Raw genomic sequence first — 21,818 nt, 5'->3', positions numbered from 1 at the left:
ATATGAGGTCAATATGAGTGTATACGGATAAAATATCATCTAGTTAAAATGTCGAAATCATCCATGAGAAAATCCATTGTTTCTAATTAACTCAGAGAATCCAATCGATGGAGGAGAGAACAATCTTTCTGAGCCCTGTCTTTCGCTTCTTGTTGGCACTCTGATAACCGTCAACAATCCCTCCAGAGGCACATCATTCATGTGTTCATCTCATCTCTTATATGCCAGCTGGAAACGTTAGTCGAATTAAATATCCAGTACATAATCAAGCTTGTTACCCTCCATTTGTGTAACTGGCGCAGTATCCGCTCCATCTCGGGTTCCTTTCAGAAAATGTGGACTTAGGCTGGTCAACGTGGAAGGAAGGCAAACGGAATCTCATACTGGGCAAATTTTTTGGGAGTGGATAGATGACTAGGGAAACTGATCTATGCACTCATGTGTGAATGTATGCCAAAACCTCTTATATACCAGGCGCGGAGTATTCACCAAGATCCGAACCTCTTACATAGCACACGGTATCGTATACAAAAATCTAAGCTTGACGAATTGCAGCACAGCATTTCGCAGTTATGGGCGAGTTAATTGCTACGTACGCAGCAACCTTTTGTGGTTGGAGTTTGTCCAACATGAGAGCGCCCCGGCAGTGACCAGGCTTCTCCTCAGGACAATCGCCCACTGGCCGAAAGAGATTTGGCTGCTTCCATGCTCGACTTAGCAAAGATATCCCCCTTTCTAAAAACCCTTCACATAGAACTCGCCATCCGATGGCGGCCAAATATTAGCCATAAGCACCTTGGCCGTTGGCGGAAACTTATATATAGAGTAAGGAGAAAGAGTCGTTCCCACCTTGTCGTGTGAGCCTGGTTGAAATTTAATATTTTTAACCATTCTCTGCAAGCATATTCGTTAATACACCGTCATTTAATAGAAATTAATGTACATGTACATACATGTACGTTCTCCTAGCTTAGTATTGAAGGCTATGTATCTTTAGTCGCTTTTCCCTACAGTTACTTTCGACTGCTCTTTGGCACCGCGCTATTCAAAGCAGGATCCCTGAATGATCTCGCGTAAATTCCACTGCTCACCACAAGTCACGTCATGTAAGAAGACGGTTTAAAAGGTATGTGATTTAACGAGGGCGTAAAGCCTTTGCCTTCATGTATACATCGGGTTGCTCGTCAGATATCTGATGCCAACTTAGACAGAACCAGGGCACACAGTACTGATAAAGAACTGGTAAGAGGCGATATGAAGGACCAATCCATGGATGACAGAGCGCATTTTTAATGACAGCAGCCCAATTGAGAGCTTGGAAGCTGACTTGCTCAGAATCAAGGATGCAGCTGTAGCTTGGAACCAAAGGCAGAAGGCGAGTTTTGATATTGGAAGAAGCCAAGCAGTCGTGCCACGATTCAGAGAGTTTGTGCACCGCCACACGACTACGAAAGCTCAAATATCACGTGATACCAAGGGCATAGGTATCGTATCCATGAGATACTCCGCTTACGATCTCCAAGATAGACGTCACTGATTGTCTAGCTAAATATTCTGTGTTGCAGGCCTGAACTTCGAATGATTGACTGTTTGCTTTACTAGACTCCCAATAATTCTTATCTACTGATTCCATCTTAGCGAAGAATCGCAACCAAACCACCCAAGATCTGCACGCCCATGATGTATCCGAGATGGCACCGGAGCCATCGTCATTGCTCCCCAGGGCACCTACCATCCGCAGATTAAAGCCTCGTTATTCAAGCAGGCCGTTTTACTTGACTCTCCTGGTTCTCTCGGTTCTTGCTGGCGCAAGCATTCTGCTCAGTGCAACTCCCGAACAGCCCGTATCGCTTGGCTTATCGCAGCTTGCAAAGCGCAATGATTTCGGGCTTGGATCTGACGGGCTTCTCGGGCCCAGTGGGAAAGACTCTGACGAGGTATGTTCGAAGGAGGGATAGATACTGAGCTGTCAGACCAACCAGAATACTGATGAGTTGTCTCCTTGTTCTCTTCTAGTGCCATTTGGTCCACAAAGCAGAGGACCAATGCTCCTTCGTCCGAACATACTGCGACGACCATGAAATCGGCATTTTCTCCTACTTACAACTCTACTACTGCAAACTCCCACATGTAAAGCCAATCGCGTTTGCCATCCTAGCTATATGGCTAGCAGTTCTCTTCAATACAATCGGGATCGCCGCCAGCGACTTTCTATGCGTCAACCTAAGCACCATCGCGAGTATTTTGGGCATGAGTGAGAGCTTGACCGGTGTAACCTTTCTGGCTTTTGGAAACGGCAGCCCCGATGTATTCTCGACGTTTGCTGCGATGGGCTCCAACAGTGGCAGCTTGGCGGTTGGTGAACTTATCGGCGCGGCCGGATTCATAACCGCCGTTGTTGCTGGATCCATGGCACTTGTCAGACCGTTTAGGGTTGCCCGACGAAGCTTCGTCCGCGACGTCGGGTTTTTTATTGTTGCTGCGAGTTTCAGCTTGGTCTTTTTAGCTGATGGAAGACTGCATGTCTGGGAATGCCTTGCTATGATTTTATTCTACGTCTTCTACGTGTTCGTTGTCGTGACCTGGCATTGGTACTTGGCCAAGCAAAGGCGGCGGCGGGAAAGGGATTTGGCTGCAAGAGCCTACTTTCATATACCCGAGAATCAAGAGCTAGAGATTGAGGAAGAAGAAGAGGACGACGATCCCGTAGCCGGTCAATCCCGGTCTCTCCTTCGTGAACCTTCGTCCGAGGATTTCGGAGCTTTGGAGCGCGCGGACATTCCCGCGTGGAAAGTGGATGATGTTGATGAAGACGCCGACAACCGAGATCTTGCGGAAATACAGGGAAATATGCGAGTCGCTCGTCCCCCGCGAGGCCATCGACGACCTACCATCACACCCATCCGGCCCAGCTTGGTTGGCGCTCTCGAATTTCGCGCTGTCTTGGCATCACTGCAAAAATCCAGACAACAGTCAGGGCCAATCCATCTGCGCAGATATTCAGATGAATCTGGCCTTGCAGGACCACCAACTGACGTCCAATCCGAACGATTACACCCACAACTGGATTCCATCCCTAGCCGTTTACGGTCTGCTTCAGCTAATGAACCGTCAAATCGCATAGCGAATAGAAACCGCCATATTTCACCGAATGCTGACTTGAGACTACCAAGTCCAGGAGCAGTGCTTTCAGACGAAGAGCCTCAAGGACTAGGAGGCCATGCGGCAACAGCAGCACATTTTGTGCCGCAGCCAGGGCTCACTGCTTCACCTTCATCATCCGACTTTCCCTCGAGGTCTCAAAGTCCAGCCGTAGGCGAACGCTCTGTTTCTCCAAATCTATTAGCACCACCGGAAAACGGATTCCGGTCACCTAAGTATCTCTCAGAACCATCCAAAACACACAGTGGGGTCTCCCCACGTACCAAGATACAAGATGATAGCCCAAGCTCTCGACCAAACACACCATCAATGAGCCCAACCTCTGCCTTTCCCCCGTATACAGACACTTTTTCTATGCGTTCACGATCCCGTAGTCCGCATCTGCAGCGTGCAAGTTTATCTGCAGCGTCAACAGTTACACGTGAGGGTTTCGTGGATGCTGAAACAGAGCCCAAGCCAATTAGTTGGTGGCCTTACGAATACCTACCATCCCCTTACGCTATAACTACGGCTTTATTTCCAACATTATACGACTGGAAAAGAAAAGCCATTTGGGAAAAACTCCTTGGAGTCGTTGCAGCGCCCAGCGTGTTGCTCCTAACGATAACGCTTCCTGTTGTTGAACCAAAGGAGTCAGAGCCGGAGACACCTCCAGAACCAGAATTCAATGGCATCGGTGCCCAGGATAGTGGCGCAGGTCTTCCTCACCTCAGCCGTCAGACGTCCGATATGTGGAGAATGTCAGTAGCTCCGGACGTAGAAGAATTCAACGACGACGATGGCCGCCGCACAAGAGCCTCGCTTCTCACAGCTACAGGCCGGCGTCGACAGGACTCCGAGGCTCCTGTTCCAGCAACGCTACCGAACCAGAACATACCCTCATCCCCCAAGGAATGGAACCGATGGCTCCTAGGCCTCCAACTCCTGGTGGCCCCTTTCTTCATAGCCCTAACAGGCTGGTCAACACTGGACGCTGACCTACACCTTCGAAACCTCCTGATCCCCTCCCTTGTCGCCCTCCTCATCTCTGGCATCTTCCTCACCATCCTCTTCCTCAGCACAGGCCCTGACGCCGACAGCACCACCACGCAACAACTCCCCCAACGCTCCCGCCCTTTCCTCGCCTTCCTCGGCTTCGTCGTCTCCATCGCCTGGATCTCCACCCTAGCCTCCGAAGTCGTCAACCTCCTCAAAACCATCGGCGTCATCCTCAGCATCAGCGACTCGCTCCTAGGCCTAACCATCTTCGCCGTCGGTAACTCTCTCGGCGACCTCGTGGCCGACATCACGGTAGCGCGCCTAGGATACCCCGTCATGGCACTGAGCGCCTGCTTCGGCGGGCCGATGCTGAATATCCTTCTCGGCGTTGGCGTGGGCGGGCTGTACATGACGCTCCACCCGGCGAAATCGTCATCGGTAGCTGTGGGGAGTGGGGTTGTTGCGCAGGCGCTATCTACCAGTTCCAACACGTATGAAATCGAAGTATCCAAGACGTTGTTGATAAGCGGGGCGACGTTGCTGGCGACGCTTGTGCTGTTCCTGATTGTCGTGCCGTTGAATGGGTGGTGGATGGATCGGAAGATTGGCTGGGGGCTGGTGGCGTTGTGGACTGTGACTACGGTCGCGAATGTGGTTATGGAGGTTGTTTCTACGAATTAACTGGGGATCGTTTTCCTTTTGTCTGGCCCTTTTTAGTTGAAGTCTGGGTAATTTTTCTAGTTTGGTTTTCCTTTTCCTTCTTTTCCTTCTTTTTCCAACTTCCATGATTGATTACTTGTTGTTTCCCAGTCTCATTCAACGATAGTTGGTTGTAAGAAAATATTTAGATTGTTTTGGGACATAAACCGCCATCCCCTATTCTACTTGTGTAAACGTATTTAAAAAACAAAACCGCTCTCTGTCTGAATATCTAGCTGCCACGGATAACCAGCTGGTCTTTAATCCCTACTACTTTTCCTACGTGGTACCCAGGCGCAAGAGGTCTGAAAGTGGGTAGAAATTGCTCCCAGGAGCCATATAAATCGACATCTAGCGGCTGGATTTCCTGGCTAGTAGATTAATCCATAACTACTAGGGAATTGTCGGGTAGTGGCTTTGATATTTGGCAAGGGGGTTTAGTGAGTTGTGCTACACCAACAAGCGGACGGATGGTTGGTGCTGTGTATAAAAGGACAAAAGTGAAAACACCATCAATCAAGCGATAAACAAGATATATCAAAAAATTACTATATCCTACCCTAAAATCTCAAATACATCCATCCATCCCGAACATACCTAGCACAATCTTACCAGCTTCAAAACAAAGAAAAAATCCACAAAACGCACTACCATCAACGACAATAAATATCTTACCAAACAACCATTTCACCCTTCCCCATCTCACGATCTCCTAAAACAAAAACCCTAGATAATCCTCCCCGAAACAGCTGCCGCACTCCGATCCTTAGTCTCCACCTTTCTCAACCCCTTCCCAGCCTGGATACTCGCCAACAACGCCCCTCGCCCAGCAGGTGCCCCGGGTGCAGCTGCCATTGGCATAGTCGGTGCACCCACAGCAGGAGGCGGGGGTGGCGGGGGCCCTCCTGGTGCAGCACCGATGGGTGGTGGAGGGGGAGGAGGCGGTGCGGCGGCGCTGGGTACTGGTGGCGGTGGAGGGGGTGCGGTGGGCGGTGCATCTGTGAAGGGAGCGGGAGGGGGTGGGGGTGGAGGCATTGACGGTGCGTCTTGGAAGTCATTCTCATCGAATTCGTCGTCCTCTTCCGCATCTTCGTCAGGGTGGGCTGGTGGTGGGGGCTCCGATACTACGGGCGGGGCCGGTGGAGGTGGCGGCGGGGCCGCGATGGGACTTGTCTGGACAGCCATAGCAGGTTTAGATTCCGGTTTTTCCTCCATCGCGCTGAGGGGGCGTGGCGGACCCATGGTGCCGAAGAGGATGCTGGCTAGGTGTTTAGCGCTGCCGCCCGCTGGTCTGTCGTCATCATCATCGGAAGAGTTTTCCGATTCGGCGACCGACCATTCGTCATCTTCAGGTCGGACGCGGGATTTGCGCTCTAGAGGCCCGGGGATCGGTGCAGCCGCGAAGGCAGATTTTTGGCTCTCCTGCTGCTGAGCCAGGCGGTGGAATGGATTTGTGGATTGGATTTCTGCCTTGGGAGGAGCGGGTGCGGATGCGGCTGCAGCAAGAGGATCTGGTATTTGTTCCGGTGGTGTATGGAAGCTAGGGAGTGGTTGTACGTCTGCGGACTGGCTCAATTTGCGGAAATACGGATTTCTCGACTCGTTGTCAGTCGCGGCACGCTGTTTGACAGATTCTGGACTTGAAAGGGCAGTGCTTGCAGGTGCAGCCACCTTAGGAGCTTGCTCTGGTTCAAACGGAGCTGTTGGTGGGGTGGCTGGTCGCGGAGCTGGCGGAGGTGGTGCTGCGGTCGTAGTAGTAACTGAAGGGAGAACAGCGCTCTGCGTAGGTGTGCTATTTTGTGGAGTAATCTCGATAGGTCCTTCATCATCCGACGATTCCTCCTCATCAAGACCCTCCAGTTGACGCTGCAGCTCTCTCTCCCGAGCTTGTGCGGCCTCAAGCTCAGCGCGCTGGGCAGCAAGTCGTGCCTCTTTCTCCTTAGCTTCCTTTTCAGCAAGCTGTTTTCGCCGTTTCTCCTCTTGCTTTTTAATCTTGCCCTGTCTAACCTGCTCCTCCAATGCCTTGAGACGGGCCTGAGCAGCTTCCCGCTCCCTTGCCAGTTCCTCTTCTTGTTGTCTGGCCTCCGCTCTATAAATCTAATTAGTATTCTATCCCACACACTTTACAAGATGTATATGAATTGCACTTACTCTAAACGGCGACTCTCAGCTTCCTGAGCCTGCTGCTCCTCCCTCAGGGCCCGCTCCCTTGCCTCATTTTCAGCCTTCTCTCGAGCAAGATTGTCCACATCGACCGATTTCTTCGTTTCTGCAGGAGCAATGCCATCTGCCTTACCCTTTCGCGACGGAGGTGGGGGAGGTTTCTTGCCAGTAGGAACCGCTTTAACAGGTGGGCCATTTTGTTCTTCAGCAATACGACGTTGCCTCTCCTGCTCCCGCTTCGCATCTTCCTCCTCCGCCCGCTTCCGCCTCTCTTCTCGCTCGCGCTTTTCACGTTCCTGGCGTTCAAGAAGGGTTTCTGCACCTCCATCAGAGCTTGGCTTGAGACCAGCAGCTGCCATGCGCTCGGCAATACGTTTCTGAGCTCGCTCTTTAGCGGAAGCAACACGTTCCTGATGAGTAAGACCAGCCAATGAGGAAGAAGACCCAGTGGATCGTGGGGGAGATGGCCTGACTGGCAGTGCGTCACCGTTAGGCGATGCAGTATCATATCGGTTACTAGACAGGGATCTTGGGGCAGGTGTATTTCTGCTGTAACATTATGTTAGCGCTGCACAATCAACAATAGCCCCTAAAGGGGCTAATAAAAGGAACTACTCACTCCTCCTTCCGAACCTTCGCAGTCCTACTCCCCCGCTGAAGATCATATATGAAATCTCTGATCGTATCCTCAACACCCAGGGCTTCTTCCCACCGCCTCCTCTCATGCTCACGCGTAGAATCCTCATCAACATCCTTAAGACTATCCTCAAGGCTCCGCGTAAACTCTTTAACACTCTCTTCCACATCCCTGGTCATAGCGTCATTCCGTTCCCGCTCAGCCTTAATGTTCGCAGCCTCCACTTCGAGTCGCCGTGCGGCAGCTCCATCGTCGTCGGTAGGCGGTGGCGGCCTCCCAGCTAGCTCAGCAGCCCTGGCCTGCATTCTGGCACGAGCTCGCGCTTTGATGCGGTCGGATTCTGTGACAGTGCCACCAGGGCCAGTTCCAACAATAGCGGCGGCAGCGCTAGGATGAGCCTTTGCATCCTTGAGACGGAACAGCTCAAGCTTAGCATCAGAAATGCTCCGCTCAACTTTCCGAACATTTGAAGCTAATTCGGGAAGCTGATCCTGGTACGACTGCAGCTGTCTTCGCAGGGCACGGCGTTCAGCTCCGGAGTCTGTATTACGGAACGCAGCCTTGGGGTCGGTATCGATCTCATCTTGAACGCGCCGGATCCTCTCCATGAGCGACTCAGCCTCCCGGCGATCCCGGCGGTTAAGCGTCTCCTCTTCTTCCGCGCGATTCTGGTCCTGGAAGTCAGTAGCATCCAGCATGATCTTAGCTTCCCGGATTTTCTTCTTCAATTGCTCGACTGAGGCGTCGTCGTAAGAACGTTCTGGTGTAGGGGATGGGGTGGGAGATGGAGTTCCCCCACCACCAGCACGACGGCGGGCGCTTGACCTGTATCCTATAGCGTCATCATTGTTTTTGAATACAGTTGCGTCTTTCCTCCCAATGCCTGGCGTGGTTGATCCGCCACGGAAAGAATGGTTTTTCAAATAACTAACTCCAGTCTGTTGAGGTTGTAGGAATGCGCCGGAAGATTTGCGAGATTCCGCATCCTGAGACAGCAGCGACTTCACAGTTCCAATCGAGTCGTTGAAGTTCCTCGTTGACGGGGGGATGAGTTCTGGCGGGAGTCTATTTGGTACCGGATATCCGTTGAGTTTTCGGTATATTAAATGCATTGCCACGGCAAATTCATCCATGTTCAGTCTTCCCCGATTGTTCGGGTCAGACAATGTCCATATGCGCTCAAGATCCTGACGTTCCAGCCCACTCTGACCCATGATTTCTATCGCGACATCGCCTCCAATGAACCCTTTATTGAAACCATCCCATGCTTTAAAGAGCTGATCGTAGATCTTCTTCTCATCCTTGGTTACAGCCCACGGGATTGTCGCGTTCCCAGCCAAACCTTGAGTCGTGAACCCACCTTCTCGTCCCGGTTGAGGCATCAACCGTTGCTGCAATGCTTCGATGTTGGGCAATCCAGTTGCGGGTGCATTGACAAAACCCCATTGGCCAGGAGCTCCAGTTGGCTGCGCATTTAGGGGAGCAAGCCCGGTCTGTGAGGGTGAAAGGTTCGAACCAAATCCCGTAGGCATAGGGGGCATGGGCGGTCGTGGTCCAGTATAACCGGTTGGTTGAGGGTTACTCATAAACCCAATTTGCTGGGGACGGAGACCAGTATTCTGCCCTGGAAATCCAGTCTGCTGCGGTTGCACAATCGTAGGTTGAAGGCCGGTGGCCTGGTTATAGAATCCGGTTGGTTGGGAGGTCAGCTGGGAGAGAAGTTGGGTATTGGAGGCTTGTTGTGGCTGGGGCTGTTGTGGTGGGGGCGGCGCAGATGCGTTTTGCATCAGCGGGGCCGCAAACTTGGGTACATTCGTCGTTTGAGGAGGAGCCGGTCGATCATCTGGAACAGCAAAGGATATGATATCGACCATACTGGAGACTTCGTTCGAAATGCGCTCGGGAAGAGTGGATGGAAGTTCCTTGCCTGTTAGCTTTAGGTTGCAGAGGTACATCGCTAGAGCAAACTCGGGGAAGAGAAGGCGGCCTGATTTCGTGGTATCGGAAAGCACCCTTCATTGACAATTAGCAAAAATATGATCTCCACCTCTCATTTATCATAACACGAGTTAGGGACATACCAAATCTTCGACAGATCGCTTCCAGACAGCTTGGAGCGCATAAGTAGATCCTTCGCCGTCTCTCCTGTAAACACTCGGTCAGCATGCACATCCGATCCAGAGAAAGAAATTGCAACTCTATCCTATAAGATACCCACCATCCAACGCCTGATTATTCCCCACGGCAGATTTGAAAAGCTGCTCAAACTTCGCCTGGTCCTGCGCAGTGATAAAAGACAGGCGCATAGTCGGGATCTTGGAGCCTGTGGACACATGTGGTTGCGCCGGTGCGGTCGGAGATGTTGACTGCGCAAAGGACTGCGCAATCTGCGTCGAGGTCATGCCCGTTTGGTGCGGGGCCACGGATGAAGGTGCGGGCACTGACAACTGGGGCTGTTGAGTCGTCGTCGTCGTCGTCGTCGTCGCCGTACTAGGAGGTTGTTGATTTTGAGGAGGGAAGCCAGTGAACTGAGGCTGAGATGGGAAGCCGGTAGGTTGCGGTTGCTGCACTGGCATCTGCGTTTGCTGCATCTGGTTGCTGCCGGCAAAGCTGGTAGGTTGGGGCATAAACGCGCCCGGTTGAAGATTTTGTTGCTGAGGGTGAGAGAAGACGGGGAAAGGCTGCTGTTGCGGTTGTTGCTGTTGTTGCTGTTGTTGCTGCGGAGGTAGGGATGTCTGCTGGCCAAACGGAGGCTGGCCCGGGCGGGTGCTATTACCGCCGTAAAAGGTATTGGAATACATGGCTGGAAATAATGATTGATGCTAGCAAAAAGAAGGAAAATACAAAAGGAAATAGAAGACAAGCAGAGGCTTAGTTGGGGTGGTCAAAGAAAGTCTCAACTCAGGGGCGTCGTCGGGAGAAGAGTGGAAGGAGTCCAGGTTTGACGTTGAGCTGAGGCTATGTCTGGAGTTGGAGTTGGAGGGATGCGGCGGAGCGACTAGGCTGGATACGGTTAGACTACACCCTGGCGGTTCTTCCGTATGTCAAGACAAAAAGAATTCATCTCATTTTGCTCTTTGATCTTCTACATACATCTAGACTGGCCGTGTGATCATGCATGAAATCAAAGTCAAAATATTTGATAGTTTCATTAGGAAGGCTTTCTGAAGCTGTCATTCCAGCATACCCCCGCCCAAGGTTGAGTACTCCGTAGGTGGTCAGGGAAATAGTGAGAAATACGAGGCACCAAGGAGGAAAAAAAGCCATATATCAAGCTCCCGAAAGCCAGTATTTACCAAGGCACCGGGATCTGAGCTTCTGCTGGTGAAGAAGAGAGTCCAGGCGGCGGAAACGGGAAAAGAGGGTTTCCAAGGTTTGGGGCAGATCGTTTATCATGTAGCAGCAACCTAGCCATCATGCATTATTTAACGATTAATGCTATTTATTTACTCCATAATATTCAGTATTCAGTACAACATCAAGTACAGTACAACAATCACCTGCTGAGATCTCCCCCAGATGTTAAAACCTTCAACTGGCAAAATGGCATCTGTATCGCGATGGGAAAAGCTATTGCTTCGCCCCGCACTGTCAAGTGCGACAGCGACTCTGCCGGCGCCAACAGCAATCCCGATATTTGTTTATGGCACCGCGTGGAAAAAGGAGCAGACAGCAGATTTGGTCTACCAGGCGCTCTCCGCTGGGTTTAAAGGCGTAGACACAGCCGCCCAACCGAAGCATTATCGAGAGGATCTAGTTGGCGAGGGCCTACGAAGGGCGTTGGCGGAGGGCAAAGTAAAGAGGGAGGATCTCTATGTATGTAACTATGTGGTTGGGGTTGACCTCAAATCTCTCTCCATTTTTTTTATTTTTTTTCTCTTTTAGTTTGTCAACTACATCGACCAATTTATAAACTATTAATATGTCAATATGGCGATTGCCTACCTAACCTCTCTAACCTCGTGGCCGCACGCTGCAGGTACAAACCAAATACACGCCAATTGGAGGTCAAGATCCCCACTCGGTCCCCTATGATCCCTCGTCTCCAATTGCAGCTCAGATTCATTCCTCCGTCAAATCGTCGCTAGCAAACCTCCGCTCGCGCGAAGATACAAGCTCAGAAACGGACACCTACCTCGATGCACTTGTCCTGCACAGTCCCCTCCCAACCATCAACGAGACACTCGAAGCCTGGGCAGCGTTAGAAGAATACGTCCCGCACAAGATACGAAACCTCGGCATCTCAAACTGCGACCTCCGCGTCCTCAAGGCCATCCACAGCTCGACCAAAGTGAAGCCCGCCGTCGTCCAGAACCGATTTTACCCAGGCTCAAAGTTCGACGTGGACCTGCGCCAATTCTGCCGCCAGAACTCCATCGTATACCAGTCGTTCTGGACGCTGACTGCAAACCCGGAGCTGGTATGGTCGACTGAGGTCGGTCTGTTGAGCCAGCAGGCCCGCATCAGCCCGCAGGCCGCGCTGTACTGCTTGGTGCTGGGCCTGGGAGACACGGTCATGCTCAATGGAACGAAGAATGAGGGTCGGATGCTGGCCGATCTTGCTGCGCCCAAGGCCGTGGAGGAGTTTTCGTCGAAGTATCCAGAGCAGTGGGATAGAATACTGGGGAGGTTTAAGAAGAAGATTGGTGAGACGGAATGAAAAAAGAAAAAGGGGAAGGGGAAGGGGAATGGGAAAGAGTACAAGAGAAACGAATACAAGAGAAATTCTACCTAGAAGTATGATGAAGGCGCTAGCTGCGAGAAGAATGGGCGACTGTCTATTCTCTTTGTGTGAATTGCACCATTGTTGTGCTAGCTGTGAGGTAGGACTATTTAGACATTCTTTTTGGTAAAGCAATTGTATGCAATTCTGATACAGTCACTTGAGACAAAAGGTCTTGTCTAGCTTGTTGCTGGTGGTGGATGTTGACTGTGCCTTGTGGTTATACCCCATATCACTACCTAAAATGAATGATGATATCTATGCAAAGACAGAATAAAAATTGAGACTTATTTCATATTTATTTCTATTGATGCCTTACAGTCTTATTCAAATGATTTGCTTTTCTTTCTTTAAATTTAAATTCTGCTGAGATGTTTTAAATAAATGAATGTATAAACTATATATTTATGAGCTGCAAGATGTAACTAACTAGTTAACTATTCAGTTTAGAGTTGTAAATCATTTCACAGCTTCTCTATTTCTTTAGGAAGAGAGATACTCAGCAAAGACATACTGTGTATTTCGATTTCTTTCTCTAGCAATAGTCCAACTAGATTGTTCACTTCCTCTATACCTAACTTACATCTTTCATCCTCCACTTCTCTATACCTTGTGGTAATGTTAGTTAACTAGAACACCCACTTGGTGGTGGTGACATCAGCGACGATTCCTAGCGTTGTCTTGGCGTGTTTGTCCTGTTTGCCCGCCCTGGGTCGAGATATTCTCATATCTGGCCCAGAAAGGAAAGCGACTCAATCTCCAACGCCGCGACCACGAACTTATATCTAAAGCCATCTTCACCACCTTCAGCAACACCCTGCGTCTTCTTCTTCCCGACATCGCTTCAACCTCATCTTCAACCTCACCTTTCCATCCCTCTATCTCAATAGCCCTGGCCCCTTCTTGTGTAGCCTTATGCGCTTGCAGATATTCTCGCAAACTTATCATCTAACTAATCATCCTATCCAGAGCTAGGCTGGCTAGTTAACTTAGTGGTGGCTTCATCAAAAGATAACCCCCCCATCCCAACGGTTCACCTGTTCGATAAAATTGAAACTGCCTTGCCACTACATTACCTACTATCATCGTTTTGTTGGTTTTTGAACAGTATTGGAAATATTCGTCCAATTACCCGACAACAACTTAAGGATTCGAGTAACGAACGACGCGATAATCGCTCGGCTGCTGGGATATTCTGCGGCCCGCACCCGCTCCCGGATCGCACACGCTGATATCAGAAACCGATATTTTGAGCCTGCATTCGACATACCATTTTTCACCCCTCCTAGCCTCAATTCGTTTTAACTCCATCCTGTCCTCCGTCCCGCGCGGTCTGGCTGTCTCATAGCCTCGCACGTGTTTTCCGTTTTATCTTATAATATATGCTGGCCATGACGTCGCCAGGCGTCTCTCGAAAGAGACCCGCACCAGGTGCTTCTCCGATGCCCCGTCAACAGATAATCCCAACAGATCCCCAACTATCCAACGACCAGTTCTTACAGTGGGGGCAGGCTGGTACCGCCCACCCAGACTCCTCCGCTTCTCTCGCCAGCTCCCCGCAATACCCCTCCTCAGTTCCGCACCCAACTGACGTTGACCCTGTGCATGCATCAAACCAACTCACGCGGAGACCAGACCACCAGCTAGTCAGCAGAGCGCGTTTACACGACCCGAACGTAATTTCATTGATGGATCCAGCCAGAACGAGGACAGATGACAGAGGAGATCCTGGTACGGAAACGGAGGCTGAGCTGGCGCAACGTGCTCTCCTGGCAAAAAAGGATGCTCAGGCAAAGAGGAAGCAGATCCCGCCTTTTGTGCAGAAGCTGAGCAGGTATGCTATTCGATTCCCCTTTTTCCTGTTCGTATATACGTCAGCGATCAAGCGGTTAATGATATTTCCCCCCTCCCCCTACCCCAAAACAGTTTTCTTGACGAATCGAAAAATACCGATCTAATACGATGGTCCGAGGATGGCAATTCATTTATTGTTCTGGACGAAGATGAATTCGCCAAAACATTAATCCCCGAGCTCTTCAAACACAATAACTACGCCTCATTCGTCCGCCAACTGAACATGTACGGCTTTCATAAAAAGGTCGGCCTCTCTGACAACTCTATGCGCGCTAGCGAACGTAAAAATAAGAGTCCCAGCGAATATTCGAACCCTTATTTCAAGCGTGGCCATCCGGATCTCCTTTGGCTTATACAGAAGCCCAAGAATACGTCAGGTCAAGGCAGAGGGTCTAAAGGTGGACAGCGTGCCAAGAATGAAGGTGAAGGAGACGATGGAGAAAATGAGGACTTTGGAGAAGAAGGAGGTGGTGCCCCGCACGAGCGGGCAAAGTTTCGTGGCCAACTGTCTATCGGAGCCGGGGAGGGTACACTTGCAAATGAACAATTAGCCAATGTCTATCGTGAGCTCCAGAACATTCGTCAACAGCAGCAAATAATATCCTCGACTATCAGCAAATTGCGACGGGAACACGAGCAACTCTATGGACAGGCAGCCACCTTTCAGGAACAACATACTCGTCACGAAAATTCTATCAATGCAATACTCACATTCCTCGCCACTGTGTACAACCGAAGTTTACAGGGCCATGAAGGAGTTCAGGGGATTGTTAACTCTTTTGCTGGAGCCATACCCCAGGATAATACGCAGAGAAATATTGTCGACATGGACGATTTTATCGGAGGTATCAATGCGGACCTTTCTGGCCAGCGACCTTTTAAGAAACAGCCGTTGCTGCTGAAGGCGCCTCCGGTTGTTAGCCGAGATGTCCAATCGCTACATGGCAACACAATAAGCCCGGCCTCGACTGGTAGCCATTACGATACCTCTCAAAGTCACAGACACCCATCTGAGCACAAGAACAGCACATCATCTAGTAATATCGAAGAGTTGTTCGATAGTCCGCACAATTCCATCTCCCAGGCACAACTTCCACACCGACAGGAACAACAACATCCCATACAGCACCAACGGACCGCATCGTCCCAATCTGCTCATCATGACCAATCAACGCCGAATTTCCCCCAGAGAGACATTATGTCTGTTATCCAAAACTCTAACGCGAGGAATAACTTACCGTCCAACCTATCTGACTTCCCTAGAATGCTTTCCTCGTTTGAGACGTCTGGGGGAAATTCCCCTCTTACCGCCTCACAACGAGCTGATATGCTGCGCCTGATTGCCAACCAGAACCATGCATCCGATCCAACCACCACATCATCGCAAAACAACGCACTTATCACGCCAACTCCACCGCCTATGCCGGCAGGTTACCCCACCCGCCTTGCCAACACGCGAGCGGAAATCGACAATCTCGTGAAAATGCAAGCAGAGCAAGACCGCTCCGTTCAGAATCTCACAAACCTATTACAGCCCCTGAGCCCCAACGGGTCAATCCCGGGGCTTGATGAAAACAGCCTGAATTCCGGGGTCCCGCCACCCCCGTTGGATCTAGACCAGATTTTTAACAGCGATTACTTCTCTGACTTCCCAGACATGGATAAGAGCGGAGACCTGTCTGGGTTCAACCACGATCTCCAAAGCGGCCAAGGAAAGGAGTCTGACAACAAGATCACCAGCCATAACCATAGCACCACTGGTAATGATACCCATACGAGCGATCTATTCGATTTCGACGCACTCCCTTCGGTTACGACTGGAGATGTACTCCGTCCTTCTAATGCGCCTGATGATACTCACCCAGTGCCCGGGTACTTTGACGAGTATCCTTGTCTAAACGGCGGCAGCGGTAGCGGCAGCGGAAACGCGAGTGGCAGTGGCAACCTTGACACTTCGCGACTGGATGATGGCTCCGGCAGTCCTGATTTCGGCGGCGGAAGAAGGGGATCCGATGAGGCTCGCATAACTGAGACATTTTCGAGCAGCGAGGCAGCCAGTCCTGCGACGACGAGTGTCGACGAGAGCTTGCAAGGATTCGAGGGGGTGAATGGCAATAATGCTGGAACAAGCATTTCCTCCTCAAACAAGAGGCGGAAGAGGAATAAGTAGCGAACTGCACTGTGTCTGTGGGACACCAAAGGACCATGTTAATTTAGTTTTATTCACAGGAGGGAAGGGGGGAAAAAAATAAAAGTCGAACAATGCCAAGTTGTTTTTTTTTTTTTTTTTTTCTTTCTTTTGTCTTGGTTTTACGATGACCTCTACCAGAGTCTTGCCTTAAGAGGTCCCTTTTTTTTTTCTTTTTTTCCGATTTTTACTTATCTCTTTGTACTTTTTTTACCCCTTTGGCTTTTATTTTATTTTTATCTTTATTTATTTATTTTGGTTTCTAATTATTACCCTGGGCGGCAGGAGAGACAAAGAGGGCAGAACCGGCGTTTGGACGGGAAGAAAAAAAAAAAAAAAAAAAAAAAAAAAAGAGAAAAGAGAGAGAGAGAGTCACTGTCTTTTGTGTGTGTTTTTCATTTCCTACTTCTTCCTCCCTTTGAAGGCTCTGAGCCGGTTTCTACGGGTGTTGTGTGTGCGTGTGTGGTGGGTAAGGGAAAGGCTGGAGGAATTTAAGTGATATTTTCTCGAAGGGGACTTTGGGGGGCAAGAGTCATACATATTATTTATTTTTTATTGGGCATTTAGACTCAGGGGTTCGGGAGTATTTCCAATGTACTGGTATCATGTTTTTCCCCACGCGTTGTCTCTGTGTGCATCTATGTCTGTACATACCTAGGTATCTATATGATCTTAATCTTTCTTAAATGCTATGTGTCTCTTGATACAGGTGCGACGTGATGATACTGGACATATCCTTCCAGCACTGCTCTTCTACCATCTGTAAACAAAGTCAATGAAGTATGCTTCACCAGTGAGATACATACCCCCCCCCCCCCCCTTTTGGCCTCCCATAGTCGCAATAACAACAACAAAACCTGCGCGTCAACAGCAAAACACCTACAACAGCAACAGCCAACAAGTCAAGATACCCTTCGAGGAGACTCATTCTATTCTTTTCACCAGCTTGACTCCTCTCTTTCTTCTTTCTCTTGTCCATCCATCCCCTTGATCTTCATCTCAACTACAACCCGCCTGCCTGCCTGCCTTCTCCCCTTCCCCAACAACCAACCATTCACTTCAGACTTAACACCCATCCCTTCTCTGCCCAGGGCAAGCTTACCTACTCAATGATGATCCATATATAACTCCAGGTAGCCGCTGTTAGGTTGCCTGTGGGGACCACGGCTTTTTTAATCCGACGTAGGAAGCTTTCTCTGTGTTGAGGTAGCCACATGAACAGTCAGACACTTGTTTCCTTCTTGCTTCTCCGCTGCCCTTTTTTTTTTTTTTTGGTTTGCCCATTCAACCCTAAGGCCTCACGCTGTGAGCCGTGTCGTGGTTAGTTGGTGTAGTTCCGCCATCCGCCATATCATACATTGTTAAGAGAGCGAAGACATAACCGCATAAATCTGAACTGGAACAAACGTGATGTAATCTGAAATGTCAATGTACAATGTATCATCGATCATTCATTTCATAGATGCTCACTTGCCTTCTGCTATTTTCAAGAGTATCCGCCCTCGTCCCACCTCTTAAATGCCACCGCCACATAGCACATAATAACAATCGCATCAACAGAGCCAAAGCATCACAGCCGAGAGAAACTAAACAAATCACCGAGAACTGAAGATGCCCCAAACAGCAAAGAATAAATCCCCCAATCAATCAACCAAGCCACTCACGCTCCTTTACCCCCTTCCCCTAGTCCTTCCCCTAATCCTTCCCCTTGCTCCTTCACCCCCTCCCCCCCCTCCTCCGCCTCCTCTTCCACCCTCTCCTCCATAAACTTAAACACATCCTCCTTGTGTGCATTAAGCATCTCATTGAGGCCCCGATTCGGCGATCGTATCAGCCGGCCATACCGCTTCGAGAGCTTCCGGCTGTTCTCCGGCCCGGCCCAGACGCCGTGCAGGTGCGAGACGAAGACGAGGGAGTTCTGGTCGGGTGATGCTTGCTTGTCAGTGGCCAAAAAAAACAAAAAAGTTGCGGGGGGGGGGGGGGGGGGGGGGAACCAAGGAAACATACCTCTTTATACCATTTCGATAGCCAAGTTGTGGTATTGCTCGAGACAGCGCGGACGGGGCTCTCGGCCACGAAGGAGATGACGCCACTTACGCGTTCGTGGACACGTTCTGCTTGGCAGGATATCACTTGACGTTAGATACAGCTGGTGCTCGTTGGGATATATATATTTTAGATATATAGATATGGTATGTATGAATGTACGCACCGGTGTTCACAAGGAGATTAGCCAGGCCGAAATATGCGTTCCCGACTCCAAGGAAGAAGATGCTTGTGGCGTCGTTGGGTCTGTTGCATATGAGCAGAAGGAAATTAGTTTATACTACGAACGTAGAAAATTGGGGGGGGGAAGATACGCACTCAATATAATTCTCCCAGAGGTACGTAGCTAGCTGATCGCCCATCTGCATACGTGCGCGGTGGTCATCCTGATAGTCCGCTGATTTCTATTTCACAATTCACAACCACTAGTCAGACACACATCCAAAGACGGAGTGCGTTTGTTGACTAATCTAACTTCCTGCATGGCTGTTTCTCTCACTCACCGCAGACAAAGTAATATGTTTAGGAATATTAACGTCGATGACGCCAAAATTGTTCTGCATGGCCCATTCGACGTAGTCCTTGACGCTATCAGCCTTATTTTTGCTCCACCGTTAGCCATTCCCATGCCGTGGGCGTGGGGCCAAGGGGGGAGGAGGTCCTTGATTCTTTTGGTTGTTTTTTGAGAAACTTACAAGCCAGCAGTTGTGCGGTTCTAGTGTATTGGTGACCGGGTGTGGGATGCCCATGAGTTCGGGTCTGGAGGGACAATTTAGCTGGGATGCGAATACAATGATGGAAAGTGGGGAAGGAAAATAGGAAAATAGGAAAATAGTTAACATACGGATCGTGGAAGATGACAAGGAGCGGGTTTTCCGCGTCGTAATTTGGACTATAGTAGGACAGTGATGTTAGTTGAGCGGTCGAAATTCAATCTCGTAGGATGTATGTATGTTGTAGTCCGACCTTGCGAGTACTTGATTCTCAAATGATTTGGAGATTGTGTCTCTGTATATGTAGAGGCTTGTGAGTTTGCAGTTGTCGTATAGTTGCTTTGCTTGGTATTGTCGTATAATATCTACATTGCAAAAGCAAATAAACCAGATCAGTACTCCTTCCCATTCTAGCAAAAAAAAAAAAAAAAAAAAAAAAAAAAAAAAAAAAAAAAAAAAAAGCTTGTCCTTACCATGAACCCTATTACCCTGGAAAGATTCTGGCGGACCTATTCAACAAACGTAGGTTTAGCAAAGAGGCCCATGATGCGGAAAGCCAAGACTAGCTTAGATAGATAGATAGATGGATACCTTTCGGATACATGCACTTCCAGTATGCAGATTGGATCATCGCGACCCGTTTAACGGTGTGTACTGCCGCCCGCGAAGCTGATGGCGCATGGAGGCGGTCGGGCGGTTCACCCATCAGCGTCCTCGTCACAGCAAGGGCGGACTTGGATATTGATCGGAAATTATATCCTCCCTGGATTTTTAAAATTACGGTTAAGACTGGCCGTGATCGAGTAAATTCTTTTTTTTTTTTTTTTTATTATACAAAAAAAAAGAACTTACCTCCAGACAAACAGCGACCTTACCCCCTGCCACATTCATAAGCATGCGGGTCATATGGGCGTAGCAGGGAGGAGTCACGAAGCATCCGCCCAGCTCGTCACCGGCGGCCGCATCGAAACCAGCAGATACTAGTACAATATATTTAGCATATACAATATAACATGTACAATATATATATATAAAAGGACGGGAGCTTACTGATAACCAAATCCGGATCAAATTCATACGCGATGGGCATCACAACTTCCTGGAAGGCATACATGTAGTCGCCATCGCCCATACCCTGCGTTGGCCAGGGGATGTTGATATTTCTAGGGGCGCAGTGAGCGTTGGCAACATATCACGAGGGAGAACGCGAAAGGCACTTACTTTCCCAGTCCATTTCCCTCTCCGCAGTGGTCCCAATTACCCTCTTCGCCACCGGGATAGAAAGAACCGTCTCTGTACACGTGGAGGGAGATATAAAGGATGTTTGGATCATCATAGAAGGCCTTTTGAACGCCGTTTCCTGCTTATATGTGAGATGGAGATGAAGGGGAACATCCACACAAGCAAGAGCTAGTTACCATGATGTACGTCCCTGATTCAACGTTAGCTCGTGTAAACCTACTTTTAGGGCGAAACAGTTGTTGCACGTGTGGGAGAGATTACAGTAAGAAACAACGACATACCAGTCCAAAATTAAAATCTTCCGACACTTCTCCCCAAACTCCCTCTGACACACCCTCGCCGCAACACAAACATTATTAAACAAACAGAACCCCATCGTCTTGTTCTGTTCCGCATGGTGGCCCGGGGGCCGGATGACTGCAATAGCATTCTTCACCTGCCCACTCACGACAGCCTTGCAGGTTTCGATGGCGCCACCGCATGACAGGATGGAAGATGTAAACGTGAGAGAATTGAAATAGATGGAATCCCGCGTGTGCTCGAGGGCAATTAACTCCTCCTCCGACATGTCTGTCCTTGGCTGTTAATATACATTTAAACCAAAAAAAAAAAAAAAAAAAAAAAAAAAAAAAAAAAAAAAAAAAAAAAAAGAGAGAGAGAGAAGAAAAGAAAAAAAGAAAGAAAGAAAGAAAAGAGAAAAGTACCCTCCATAAGAATTAGAGGTAGAAACTCACACTTTGTACTCTTCACAAAATCATAATGCTCCGTATCATGCACGAGGGAGATCTCCTCCTCAGTCGCTTCTCTCGCCCCAATGCGCTGCAGCGGCAGCGAGACCAGCGGTCTCGATGACTCTGGATCATCCACAAGCCCGGCTTTACAAAGCTCCTTGTAGATATAATAAATGCGCCTAGGGTCTTCGGGATGGACATCCAGGGTCGGCTTGACTTCACAGTGATACCGCATGCGGATGTCATAGCATAAGCCGGTCGCCAGCGACGCCAGGGGTAAGCCCCTCGTGTCCTCGGCGTTGTCGTTGGGCCAGTCCGAGTCCTCCTCGACAAGGCTGTCTGCGTCGGAACCGTACTTGAGAGTGTGCGGCGGCGACGACTTGGTTGGCGGGGTCGCGGCCGTGGCGTGGTCCGGTGGCGCAGCGAATCTCTCTCGGAAGGACTGCATTAATGACGGGGCGTGGCTTTGAGACGGAGCGGGCCGGGGAGCTGTAATCGATGCCGATTGCCCCGAGTGTGCTGGTGCTGATGTGCCGTTCAATTCCAGCGGGCTGGGGAGCTTCTCTGGGCTAGCGCTCAAAGGACGGCCAGGTCCAATGGGGATAACGGTTGGAGGGGCCATGTCGGACATGACGACATCCTCGTCGTCTTCAATTTTTGACATGGTATGCAATGAGAAAGT

General features: G+C 49.8%; 5 protein-coding genes across 6 annotated transcripts; 3 read left to right on the top strand and 2 right to left on the bottom strand.

The window, feature by feature from the left end:
- Positions 1-1,503: 1,503 nt before the first annotated feature.
- Positions 1,504-5,583, top strand: BDBG_07964 (sodium/calcium exchanger protein). Its single transcript, XM_002621700.2, has 2 exons — positions 1,504-1,937; positions 2,017-5,583. Exons 1-2 carry the CDS (start codon positions 1,692-1,694, stop codon positions 4,819-4,821), a joined length of 3,051 nt encoding a protein of 1,016 aa, XP_002621746.1. The 5' UTR covers positions 1,504-1,691; the 3' UTR covers positions 4,822-5,583.
- BDBG_07963 lies at positions 3,661-10,614 on the bottom strand. Of its 2 annotated transcripts, none has more exons than XM_031723328.1 (5): positions 9,858-10,614; positions 9,721-9,784; positions 7,622-9,652; positions 6,991-7,551; positions 3,661-6,928 (listed from the first exon to the last, which is right to left on the bottom strand). In XM_031723328.1, exons 1-5 carry the CDS (start codon positions 10,438-10,440, stop codon positions 5,566-5,568), a joined length of 4,602 nt encoding a protein of 1,533 aa, XP_031580473.1. In that variant the 5' UTR covers positions 10,441-10,614; the 3' UTR covers positions 3,661-5,565. The 2 variants fall into 2 exon arrangements, with proteins under 2 accessions (XP_031580473.1, XP_002621745.1); XM_002621699.2 differs by having other exon boundaries at positions 6,991-7,548; positions 9,858-10,597.
- Positions 10,615-10,720: 106 nt separating this feature from the next.
- On the top strand, positions 10,721-12,928 carry BDBG_07962 (aldo-keto reductase). The gene is made up of 2 exons (XM_002621698.2): positions 10,721-11,455; positions 11,619-12,928. The coding sequence occupies exons 1-2, from the start codon at positions 11,159-11,161 to the stop codon at positions 12,297-12,299; spliced, it is 978 nt and encodes a 325-aa protein (XP_002621744.2). The 5' UTR covers positions 10,721-11,158; the 3' UTR covers positions 12,300-12,928.
- A 122-nt stretch (positions 12,929-13,050) lies between these two features.
- Positions 13,051-17,236, top strand: BDBG_07961 (heat shock transcription factor, other eukaryote). The gene is made up of 2 exons (XM_002621697.2): positions 13,051-14,196; positions 14,289-17,236. Exons 1-2 carry the CDS (start codon positions 13,745-13,747, stop codon positions 16,384-16,386), a joined length of 2,550 nt encoding a protein of 849 aa, XP_002621743.2. The 5' UTR covers positions 13,051-13,744; the 3' UTR covers positions 16,387-17,236.
- A 563-nt stretch (positions 17,237-17,799) lies between these two features.
- On the bottom strand, positions 17,800-21,800 carry BDBG_07960 (histone deacetylase 6/10; the record flags this gene model as incomplete). Its single annotated transcript, XM_031723327.1, has 16 exons — positions 17,800-17,821; positions 17,879-18,322; positions 18,412-18,521; positions 18,617-18,696; positions 18,769-18,854; positions 18,954-19,046; positions 19,146-19,209; positions 19,295-19,342; positions 19,417-19,528; positions 19,637-19,672; positions 19,755-19,926; positions 20,016-20,143; positions 20,214-20,326; positions 20,385-20,526; positions 20,667-20,975; positions 21,140-21,800. 15 exons carry the CDS (start codon positions 21,798-21,800, stop codon positions 18,065-18,067), a joined length of 2,412 nt encoding a protein of 803 aa, XP_031580472.1. The 3' UTR covers positions 17,800-17,821; positions 17,879-18,064.
- Between the last annotated feature and the right edge of the window lie 18 nt (positions 21,801-21,818).

Source organism: Blastomyces gilchristii, assembly GCF_000003855.2.
Source record: "Blastomyces gilchristii SLH14081 genomic scaffold supercont1.21, whole genome shotgun sequence".
Classification (NCBI taxonomy): domain Eukaryota; kingdom Fungi; phylum Ascomycota; class Eurotiomycetes; order Onygenales; family Ajellomycetaceae; genus Blastomyces; species Blastomyces gilchristii.
This window is presented reverse-complemented; position numbering and strand designations above follow the sequence as displayed.